Below are 12,664 nucleotides of genomic sequence, written 5' to 3'. Positions count from 1 at the left end.
TTCTCCTATTTAAGGACTTAGAGTTATATCAAATTATATTTATGCAACTAAAATAACCAATTTAATATTTATATGATTCTAAAATTTTTTTAAATGGCAAATCATAAAATTATCATTTTAAAGGTCTTCAAATATTTGATTAAGCCAATAGTTAAATAACTTCATCAAACTCATCCAATTATCACATATAATAGATTTAATGATTATTAGATATTTTAATTTAAAAGTAATAAAATATATAATGGTAATTTTTTGCCTAAACAATTTCACCAATTCCTTAGTTATATAATAATTACTAAAAATTATAGATATATTCCATAATCTATAACAATTATACAACCTCTAAAAATCAGTAGAAACATTTATAAATTTTATTTGCAACAATGTTGTATTTTTAAATAACTAAGACATATATATATATATATATATATATATATATATATATATATATATATATATATATATATATATATATATATATATATATATATATATATCTTAATTATATTCATGAATTGTCCAAAACTTAAGGAAAACTTCTATAAAAATTCCGTAATGTTTATATAATCTGAAACAATCAAATAAAAATATTTTCTTGATTTTATATGAAACAATCATATATTTTTGTCAAAACAAATGTTTAGACCTAAAAGCTCCAAATTGTATGAACCAAGAACCCTAATAAAATTAAATACGGATAAGTTAACCTTATATCACTTAAATTGATAGAGGGCTTTTGTAGACAATGAAATGTAAAGCACAAAAGGCTTTGTAATTACCTGAAAAGGTTAATAATTAAAGGAGATATCATCAAGTAAAGTTTGGAGCCCTAGAATGTTCCTTGATCCATTTCCTGATGTACGGTTGATGAAACGAGGAAATTTCAGTAGGGTTTCGTTAGGTTTTTGTAGAGGATTAAGATGGTATAAGGTTTGAAGTCTAATTTTATGTATTGATAAGAAACCCAATTGTTGCTCTTAAGAGCTTTAATAGTGAATAACTCCCAAGTTAATTCGATCAGTTACATACACTTATGGAACGATTGGCTACCATAACCCTTAAATCTCCGCAAATATGAGTTGAATGAGACCAAAATCTATCAGTATTGTTCGAGCAGCTTCAATGAGAGTGCTATTGCGCCTTTCAACAACTCCATTTTGTTGAGGAGTTCGAGCTGCACTGTATTGACGCTCAATTCCTTTTGCGGAACAAAAATCATTCAGTTAAGCATCCTTTGAGATATCGCAAGATGCGTCTGGCCATCATCATGTGAGACGCTCTCGGGCTTGACTGGTAGCGTGCCGCGAGGCAAGTTGGGTACATAATATCTGGTCTAGACGTCGTGAGGTACATGAATAACCCTATCATTGACCAATGCAAAGTCTCGTCGAATTTCTCCCCCGTGGGATCTAGATGAATGGAGTGAGTGAGCGCCAATGGTGTTGACATCAGTGACGTGCCCGTCATGCTAAATTTCTCCAACACATCGTTTACGTATTTCGTTTGGTTAATGAATATCCCCTCAGGCATCTGATCGACTTGAAGACCTAAGAAGAACTTCATCTCGCCCATTGAGCTCATCTCGAACTTGAGTTTCATAACCCGTTCGAAGTCTTTGCAAAGCGCGTCATTCGTAGAACCAAATATTATATCATCCATGTAAATTTAAACGATCAGTAAGTGCCCATCAACTTCCCGTGTGAAGAGGGTAGCATCTACTTTGCCTCGAGTAAAGCCATTCGCCAACAGGCACTGAGACAGAGTCTCGTACCAGGCTCTCGGGGCTTGGTGCAACCCGTATATGTCGCAACCCCTGACCCCTGCCTTGGGAGGCGGGCGGCCGCGGCCTACTCAGAGATGGTGGAATCGGTGTTCATCATTATTTGGCAGCGGAAATTTCATCAGGACCGTAGTTAGGAAATATTTTATTAGAGTAAAACACCACATTTTATAATAATAAATATATAGGGATAAAACCCAAGTTTCTATTAGAAACGTGTTTTTAGGGATAAACCCTACATTATCAAAATAAAACATCTTATTTGTCACACCCCCAAAATCCCACACGCGGAGTACCACCGCTTGGGAGCGTGACATGACCAGGATTTTAACCACCAATCATATTGAACATGTAATATAGTTAAGTATAGCGGAAGCATTTAAGTAAAACCTAAACATAAGTGTTAACGTATGAAATATCATAAGTGTTTAGTAAGCATTCATGAATCCATGTCCACAACAACCCGCTCCTCCTTGTGCAAGCTCCATAAAGTACCTAAGGTCCTGCAAGGCATGCAGCAAATAATCAACAAACTAGTTGAGCGAGTTCACAGAAAGTAAGTTCATAACAGTAATGCGTAAGTTCATCTAGTGGGGGCTTCCCATCCAAGTATATACTATTGGTGAGGGATTCTCACATTTATCCTTAACAAATGGGGGATTCCCATTATGGTACTTACTAGACTATTCGCAACCATGTGTTCTTCTTAATCCGAGAACAGGAATACGTACAAGGTCACGCAGGATTTACGTGAGTGCCCATCCCCGAGGACAGTGGTACGTGTGGGGTTTACGCAGGATTTACGTAAGTGTCCTTCCGACCCGGAAGACAGTAGTGGGTATTAGGTCACGCAGGATTTACGTGAGTGTCCTCCCGACCCGGGAGACAATGGTAGATCCTAGTTTACGTAGGTTTTACGTAAGTGTCCTGACTATCCTGAGGACGATGGTTTATAGTCTAGTGATTGCGTAAGTACGAGTAATCATTCCATATCCAACATATCCAACATATCCAACCCAATTCCCAACCCGGGAATCCCATGCCTTGGCTGTGTGAACTCACCTTGGTTTGCTCGGCAGATACACAAATAAAAGAGGGTTCTTGAGCTAACAGTGGTCAACCACGTCCGATCACGAGTAGAAGAGGATGATCCGAATAAAGATCTTCAGTATAGAGGAATTGTTCGGCTGCCTTTGGTTCGTGAGAGAGAGGAAGAGATTAGCTAGGGTTTGTGTGTGTGAGGTAGTTTGTAACAAATAAGGTGTAACCCCTCCTGTGTGTATGTTTGTACGAGCAAAAGAAAGCAATGGGCCGGCCCTTACTTGGGCAGCCCTTGAAGTCCGAACACAAGTAAAACGGCCCAAAGGGCTTGTGCGAGTGTGGGTGTGTTGTTGTGCGATCGGGTCATGTAACATTCATGTAGCATACATACAACCATGCAATACATACACATATAATATATACACAACATACATGACACATTTTTCACAAGGTTCACGTAACATTCATTAATTCAAGGTATCACATAGACACGTAACGTTACATCAAAGTAAGTCTAAAGTCCGAGTTGTCACATTATCCCCAACTAATTGGAAATTTCGTCCCGAAATTTGGTATGCACTCACTGAGGAAGCTAGGTAAACTGTATTGTTCACTGATTTTCCTGGGGTGTCACATCCTCCCCCCGTTGATCTGGAATTTCGTCCCGAAATTCCGAAGTAGTAGCTTCAGTCTCAGGAGTGGTTGCATTGGTTTCGAATAACTGGGGGTACTTTTCTGTCATCCTATCTTCGCGTTCCTAGGTGTACTCTGGGCCACGTTTGGAGTTCCAACGTACTCGAACAAGAGGGATTCTCTTGTGTTTGAGGACCTTAACATCCCGGTCCGTGATTTCAACTTGTTCCTCGACGAACTGCAACCGCTCGTCGATAGTGAGTTCCTTAAGAGGAATGATGAGGGTTTCATCTGATAGGTACTTCCTTAGGTTCGATACATGAAAGACATTGTGAACTGCACCGAGTTCAGCTGGTAGGTTCAACTTGTAGGCCACTTTACCTATCCTCTCAATGATTTCGAATGGTCCGACGTATCGCGGATTCAGTTTGCCCCGTTTGCCAAAACGTACCACACCCTTCCAGGGTGAGACTTTAAGTAATACCCGGTCCCCGACCTAAAATTCCAAAGGCTTTCTACGCTTGTCCGCGTAGGCTTTCTGACGGTCGCGTGCTGCCGCCATGCGTTGTCGTATCTGTGCAATCTTTTCTGTGGCGTCCACTACAATCTCTGGACCCGTGATCTGACTATCCCCCACCTCTGCCCAACAGAGAGGTGACCGGCATTTACGCCCGTACAATGCCTCGAATGGAGCGGCTTGAATGCTGGTGTGATAACTATTATTGTATGAGAACTCCACCAATGGGAGATGCTTTTCCCAGCCGTTGCCGAAATCTATAACGCATGCCCTAAGCATGTCTTCAAGTGTTTGAATCGTTCGCTCAGACTGCCCATCCGTCTGAGGGTGATATGCTGTGCTCATGTCTAATCGTGAGCCGAAAGATTTATGCATCGCTTGCCATAGCTCTGACGTGAATCGTGCATCCCGATCCAAAATGATGGAAGTGGGCACTCCGTGCCTCGAAACAACTTCCTTAAGGTAAATGTCTGCGAGAGTGGAGAACTTATCCGTTTCCTTTATAGGTAGGAAGTGTGCAGACTTGGTGAGTCGATCCACGATCACCCATATGGTATCATTCCCACGCTGGGATCTAGGTAGGCCTGTAACGAAATCCATGGAAATTTCTTCCCATTTCCATTGAGGTATCTTAGGCTGCTGAAGTAGGCCAGCTGGTTTCTGATATTCAACCTTGACTCTCGCACAGGTCAAGCATTTTCCAACGTACGTAGCGATGTGGGCCTTCATGCTAGGCCACCAATAAGTAGTTCTGATGTCGTGGTACATTTTGTCCGACCCTGGATGTACCGAGTAACGAGACTTGTGAGCTTCATCCATCACAAGTTCGCGTAGACCGCCATAAAGTGGGACCCAAATACGCCCCGTTACATAGTAGGCACCGTCTGCCTTCTGTTCTAATCGTTGTCGTGAGCCGCGTAAGGCTTCAGCCTTGACGTTTTCGGGCTTCAATGCTTCTGCCTGAGCATCTCGTATCTGTGCAGGAAGGCTAGACTGAATCGTAAGTTGTAGCGCTCGCACGCGCCGAGGTAAAGTGTCTTTCCGACTGAGGGCGTCCGCCACAACATTGGCTTTGCCTGGATGGTACTTGATGGCGCATTCGTAGTCGTTCAGTAATTCGACCCATTGTCGTTGACGCATATTCAAATCCTTCTGCTTAAGAATATGCTCGAGACTCCTGTGATCGGTGTATATCGTGCACCTGGTACCGTACAGGTAGTGTCGCCATATCTTAAGCGCGAAAACAACAGCTCCCAGCTCTAAATCGTGCGTCGTGTAGTTCCGTTCGTGAATCTTAAGTTGGCGTGAAGCGTAAGCAATAACCTTGTCGCGCTGCATTAACACACATCCAAGTCCCCGAATGGATGCATCACAATAAACCACGAAGTCATCTGTGCCCTCTGGCAAAGAGAGGATAGGTGCACTGCAAAGTCTATCCTTTAAGTACTGAAAAGCAGTCTCCTGGGGTTCTCCCCAGCGATAGGTGACACCCTTCTGTGTCAGTAGCGTAAGCGGCTGAGCAATCTTTGAAAAGTCTTTAATAAACCGTCTGTAGAAACCTGCCAAACCCAAAAATTGGCGTATTTCCGTTGGCGTACGCGGTGCAGGCCAGTTCCTGATCGAGTCCACCTTGGATGGTTCGACATGGATCCCATCCTTGTTCACTACATGGCCTAAGAAGTGGACTTCACGAAGCCAGAAGTCGCATTTCGAAAACTTAGCGTATATTTGTTCCTTCCGAAGGAGTTCCAAAATAAGGCGTAGGTGCTGCTCGTGCTCCTCCTGACTCTTGGAGTAGATCAGGATGTCGTCGATGAATACTATGACGAACTTGTCAAGATAGGGTTTGCACACCCTGTTCATAAGGTCCATAAATACGGCAGGTGCGTTCAATAATACCAAACCACCCATCATGTCAAACATAAAGTGTAATAGTTAAAATAATTCATAAAACCCAACACGATTGATGTTCAAACCAAACTTTGTTTAAGTTGCAGAAACATAATAATGAAAACCCAAAATAAGTTATAAGTTCAAATATCGTTCATTGCGTCTCCTCGTCCTAACACGAAAGCTCGACCTCTTGCCTCGTTGCCATTGTTGTTGTTGTTGTTGTTCCTGTTGCCCTGGTTATTGTTGTGGTTCTGGTTCTGGTTCAATTGAGGACAATCGCGTTTGTAATGACCTTCTGCTCCACACTGGAAACATCCCCGGTTTCCACGCTGTGGCTGCTGCTGCTGTGGGTTCTGTGGAGCTGGTTGTTGCGGTTGCTGGTCCTGATTTGCAGGCCGTGGGCTCCTACAGTCTTTGGCCTCGTGACCCATCTTGAGACATCTTTGACAACGACCCTTGTTGCACTGGCCGCTGTGATGTCTGTTGCAGTTGTGACACTTGGGGTGAAACCCTTGATACCTTTTCTGTCTAGGACCACCAGAGGATTGCTGACCAGGACTCTGGTAGTGGTCAGTCTTCTGTTGCTGAGCTTGAGACTGAACGGATGCTGAACCTTTGCTTGAATCCCCATCCCACTTTCTTTTGTTGTCACTGGGTGTAGTGGGAGTAGCGGCTGAAGTGGTAGCACTGATGCGTTTGGGTAACTTGTTTTGATCCACCGCCTGATCCGTGAGGCGATGAGCAAGACGCTGAATGTCTTGGATGTTATCGAGGTTAGCCGACGTAACGTGGCTCTGGATCTCTGGCGCAAGTCCCTGGAGATACAACTCAATGCGCTTCACTGGAGGGTCCACCATAGTTGGACACAGAATGGCCAGTTCGTTTGACCGTTTCGTATAGGCTTCAATCTCTGACCCCGTCATTTTCAAGTGATAAAGCTCATTCTCCAACTTGTGGATGTCATCACGCGTGCAGTATTCCCTCTTAATGAGTTCCTTGAAGTCGTTCCAGGGTGTGGCGTTAGCAGCTGCCAACCCTAAGATCTGAACTTGGGCGTTCCACCAAGTTAGTGCTATTCCTTCTAGCGTGCCAGTGGCGTATTTCACCCTGCGAGCCTCAGGGCATTCACACATCTCAAAAACTGACTCTAGCTTCTCGAACCAGTGGAGGAGTCCAACTGCTCCTTCAGTGCCACTAAAGGTACTTGGACGACAGTCCATGAAGTTCTTAAAGGTGCAAACTTGCTGCGATGGTTGACCTATTGTATACGAATAGGGCAAAGTTTAAATACAAGGGCTAGTTTAGGATGTAGGACCTAAAGATCCTAGCGTAAGTTATGACTACAGGATATACTACCTGCTTGAGCAGCTGCAAGTGCCGCAGCAACTTGAGCTTGAACGAGAGCCTCTAGCTGGGCTTGTGTCATGTTAATTCTTCCAGACATGATCTTCATAGTAAAAGTAACGTAAGTGAGAGTGGTTCGCGAGTAGGGCGATGACAGAAAAGCGTAAGCACGTAGGTGTTCTCATGTAATAAAGTCATGTGTATCTAAGCGTAATGCGAGCAAAGTTCTACATAGTTCTAGCATACAGGCAATAAACATAAACCTTATTACCTAGGATGTCGAGTCTTGCACGTAGAGCGAAGCGTCGTTGTGGATCGTTGAGAGCACTGTTCTGGTTATAGTCTGGTTTTAATAAAAACGTTTTCCCATATTAAAACCTAGTTCTCTATAACCAATGGCTCTGATACCAATCTGTCACACCCCCAAAATCCCACACGCGGAGTACCACCGCTTGGGAGCGTGACATGACCAGGATCTTAACCACTAATCATATTAAACATGTAATATAGTTAAGTATAGCGGAAGCATTTAAGTAAAACCCAAACATAAGTGTTAACGTATGAAATATCATAAGTGTTTAGTAAGCATTCATGAATCCATGTCCACAACAACCCGCTCCTCCTTGTGCAAGCTCCATAAAGTACCTAAGGTCCTGCAAGGCATGCAGCAAATAATCAACAAACTAGTTGAGCGAGTTCACAGAAAGTAAGTTCATAACAGTAATGCGTAAGTTCATCTAGTGGGGGCTTCCCATCCAAGTATATACTATTGGTGAGGGATTCTCACATTTATCCTTAACAAATGGGGGATTCCCATTATGGTACTTACTAGACTATTCGCAACCATGTGTTCTTCTTAATCCGAGAACAGGAATACGTACAAGGTCACGCAGGATTTACGTGAGTGCCCTTCCCCGAGGACAGTGGTACGTGTGGGGTTTACGCAGGATTTACGTAAGTGTCCTTCCGACCCGGAAGACAGTAGTGGGTATTAGGTCACGCAGGATTTACGTGAGTGTCCTCCCGACCCGGGAGACAATGGTAGATACTAGTTTACGTAGGTTTTACGTAAGTGTCCTGACTATCCTGAGGACGATGGTTTATAGTCTAGTGATTGCGTAAGTACGAGTAATCATTCCATATCCAACATATCCAACATATCCAACCCAATTCCCAACCCGGGAATCCCATGCCTTGGCTGTGTGAACTCACCTTGGTTTGCTCGGCAGATACACAAATAAAAGAGGGTTCTTGAGCTAACAGTGGTCAACCACGTCCGATCACGAGTAGAAGAGGATGATCCGAATAAAGATCTTCAGTATAGAGGAATTGTTCGGCTGCCTTTGGTTCGTGAGAGAGAGGAAGAGATTAGCTAGGGTTTGTGTGTGTGAGGTAGTTTGTAACAAATAAGGTGTAACCCCTCCTGTGTGTATGTTTGTACGAGCAAAAGAAAGCAATGGGCCGGCCCTTACTTGGGCAGCCCTTGAAGTCCGAACACAAGTAAAACGGCCCAAAGGGCTTGTGCGAGTGTGGGTGTGTTGTTGTGCGATCGGGTCATGTAACATTCATGTAGCATACATACAACCATGCAATACATACACATATAATATATACACAACATACATGACACATTTTTCACAAGGTTCACGTAACATTCATTAATTCAAGGTATCACATAGACACGTAACGTTACATCAAAGTAAGTCTAAAGTCCGAGTTGTCACATTATTTATTTAGGTAACTTTTATAGCCACTTTTCCAAGGCTTCAGTGCTGTCCAGCTGGCTTCTATTTGGCTTTCACATATTGTTACTTAAAACGCGTTTAAAAACATTTTGTCAGTGGAAAATACTGGTGAGTGAATCCCAATTTAATCAAAACAGGTTTTATCATTTTACAGCATTGAGGGCAATCCAACAATTACATTTGTTTACATCTACTTTAATTACCACCCACGGTACTGTCAATCCTGACTTGTGGTAATGTTACTACTAACAGTGTAGTAACAAATTTTGTATACAAAACCCCAACATACCGACGATAATTGTAGAATTACAAATACTCAGTTACTGTGAAATATAAATTAAAACATTGAGGCTTTGTAAAACAGTTTGCAAAAAGGAAGATTACTCACATTGCTATTTTAGGTAATTTCCTATGGCTTCCTGGTTATAATCTATAAATTCTAAATAATGCACACGCGTTAGTATAATAACCCAAATTTTACATTAGTTATACCCTCCCCGAGACAGAACTCCAACGACTACGTCGGGCAGAGCCTCAACAGCCGTTACGAAGCACTAGATCAATCGGGCAGCGTATCTAATACGTAACCGAGGGTTAAAATACTTACAATGAGGTAGAGTTTCGCTATTTAGGGGGGTATTATGCCCGATATTACTATTATTATTGTAGAAATTTAGAGAGAGATCGAGAGAATGAGCGAATTGGGACTGAAGCCAGATCCCCTCCATTTATAGGGTCTGATCGGTAGTCCCTCGCGCCCCGCGAAAGCTCAAGACGGGTCTTACGCGGCCCGCGAGCTAGGGGGTCTAGGGCGTAGCTTGTCCAGTCAACAACATAGGTTCGAGACGCTTCAGACACGTGGCGACAGGGGGTGAGGCCTCGTAGCCAGGTTGTCGCGCCCCGCGTAAGCCTTCACTGGCTCTATCGCGGCCCGCAAGGGACCATTAAAATTTGTTTTTATTTAATTTTTATAAAAATAAAGGTAATTATGGCCATTTTACGTATACGGGGTGTATTTTAAGGCGTATAGGGATGTTCTAAATATTTTAGGAGGGTTGTTATATCCTCCCCACCTTGTTTTAGAACTCGTCCTCGAGGTCTACTAGAATAGGTGTGGATATTTCCTCTGCATCTCTAATTCAAGCTCCCATGTATACTCTGGTCCTCTCTTGGAATCCCATTTCACTTTGACTAGAACCAATCTCTTGTGTTTGAGATTCTTGACTTTTCTGTCTTCAATTTGTAGGGGCTTCTCTACAAATTTAATCTTTTCATTTACCTCTATTTCCTTAAGAGGCACCACTTATGATTCATCGGCTAAGCACTTTTTGAGATTACATACATGGAATACATCTTGTATTCCTGCCATTTCTTCTGGCAGTTGTTGCTGATAAGCTACTGGTCCTATTCTTCTGATAATCTCAAAGGGTCCAACATACCTGGGGCTTAGCTTTCCTCTCTTGATGAATCTCACCACTCCTTTCCAAGGAAAAACTTTTAATAAGACCTTATCTCCTACCTTAAATTCCAACGACTTTCGCCTGTTATCAGCATAACCCTTTTGTCGATCACGTGCTGCTTTCAGTCTTTCCTTGACTTTAATAATTTTGTCTGTTGTTTCTTGTACTATCTCGGGTCCAGATAGTTGCTTTTATTCAATTTCCGCCCAACAGACTGGAGTTCAGCACTTTCGCCCATAAAGTGCTTCGAATGGTGCAGCATTGATACTGGTATGATAGCTGTTATTGTAAGAAAATTCTATTAATGGTAGATGATCATCCCAACTTCCTCCGAAATCAATTACACAAGCTCTAAACATGTCTTCCATTATTGTCTGTATTGTCCTTTCGCTTTGTCCGTCCGTTTGAGGATGATAAGAGGTGCTTAGATTTAGCTTGGTTCCCATTGATTTTTGGACTAGTTAGTCCAAAAATGAGAGGTAAAATGGCTATCTCTAACAGAAACAATGGATAAAGGAATTCCATGTAATGAAACTATTTCATTTACGTACAACTTGGCTAATTGTTCCATACTGATAGTTTCCTTCATCGGTAAGAAATGAGCTGACTTGGTTAGCCTGTCTACAATCACCCAGATTGTATCATTACCTTTTCTTGTCTTGGGTAATTTGGTAACAAAAACCATCGTTATCAATTCCCATTTCCATACCGGCATTTCTAACTGCTGCAATAAACCTGAAGGTTTCTGATGTTCAGCTTTAACTTGTGAACAGGTTAGACACTTAGAAACATAAGCTGCTATATCCTTTTTCATTCCTATCCACCAGAAATTCTTTCTTAAGTCTTGGTACATTTTATCACTTCCAGGGTGTATTGTATACTTAGACTTATGAGCTTCTTCTAATATTCGGTGGCGTAGGTTTCCTCGTTTAGGTATCCAAATCCTTTCCTTATGGAATCTCCAAATTCCATCTGTTCCTTGTTCTAATTCCTTAATCATTCCTTTCAGTTTTTCAGTATCATCCTTGATTACTGATTCCTGTGCTTCTCTAATCTGTTCATTTAAATCCATCTGCGGATTTAATTTAAGAGAACGTACTCTTTTTGGCTTTTCATGATACTTTCGACTTAAAGCATCGGCTACTACATTAGCCTTTCCTGCATGATACTGGATATTACAATCATAATCACTAAGAATTTCCATCCAGCGTCTTTGTCTCATGTTTAACTCTTTTTTGCCCAAAAACATACCTTAAACTCTTATGATCGGTGAAAATGGTAAACTTACTACCGTAAAGGTAATGTCTCCAAATTTTATGGGCAAATATTATGGCTCCTAATTCTAGATCATGGGTTGTATAATTTTCTTCATGATTCTTAAGTTGTGTAGAGGCATAGGCGATAATCTTTTGTCGTTGCATCAACACACATGCATAACCTAACTTAGAAGCATCACAATAGACTACAAAGCCTTATGTTCCTTCTGATAATGCTAATATGGGTGCGTTGGTTAATCTTTGCTTAAGAATTCTAAAGGCTTCTTCTTGTTTTGGTCCCCATTCAAACTTAACATATTTACAGGTTAGTTTTGTTAAGGGAATGGCTATTCTAGAAAAATCTCAAGTAAACCGTCTATAATAACCGGCCAGTCCTAGGAAACTTCTAACTTCCGTTGGCGACTCAGGAGTTTTCCATTTAGTAATTGCCTCGATCTTTGTGGGATCCACATGAATTCCTTCCTGATTGACTAAATGTCCAAGAAACTGTACTTCTTCTAACCAAATCTCACACTTCGAAAATTTAGCGTAAACTTTTCTTTTCTCAATAAACTTAGGAGTGCATGTAGGTGCGCTGCATGTTCCTCTTTACTCTTAGAGTAAATGAGAATATTATCTACAAAGACAATTATGAATTTATCCAAATATGGCTTACATATTCGGTTCATCATGTCCATAAATGCGGCTGGGGCATTGGTTAAACCAAATGGCATGACAGTAAATTCATAATGGCCATACCTGGTTCTGAAGGCGGTGTTAGGAATGTCCTGTTCCTGCACCTTTAATTAGAAAAGAATCGAGCTCCTTGCAATTGATCAAACAAATCATCGATTCTCGGTAATGGGTACCGATTTTTAATCGTGACTTTATTCAATTCTAGGTAATCAATGCACATACGCATCAACCCGTCTTTCTTTTTGATGAATAAAATCGGTGCTCCCCATGGCGATGAGCTTGGCTGTATGAATCCTTTA

The 12,664-nt window shown here is 41.8% G+C and overlaps 1 protein-coding gene across 1 annotated transcript; it reads right to left on the bottom strand.

The window, feature by feature from the left end:
• Window positions 1–1,215: 1,215 nt before the first annotated feature.
• LOC110893366 (uncharacterized mitochondrial protein AtMg00810-like) lies at window positions 1,216–1,659 on the bottom strand. The gene has a single exon (XM_022140477.1). It carries the CDS (start codon window positions 1,657–1,659, stop codon window positions 1,216–1,218), a length of 444 nt encoding a protein of 147 aa, XP_021996169.1.
• Between the last annotated feature and the right edge of the window lie 11,005 nt (window positions 1,660–12,664).

The sequence above is a fragment of the Helianthus annuus genome, chromosome 12 (assembly GCF_002127325.2).
Source record: "Helianthus annuus cultivar XRQ/B chromosome 12, HanXRQr2.0-SUNRISE, whole genome shotgun sequence".
NCBI lineage: Eukaryota > Viridiplantae > Streptophyta > Magnoliopsida > Asterales > Asteraceae > Helianthus > Helianthus annuus.
The sequence above is the reverse complement of the archived record's forward strand: the minus strand, read 5'-3'. Positions and strand labels throughout refer to the sequence as shown.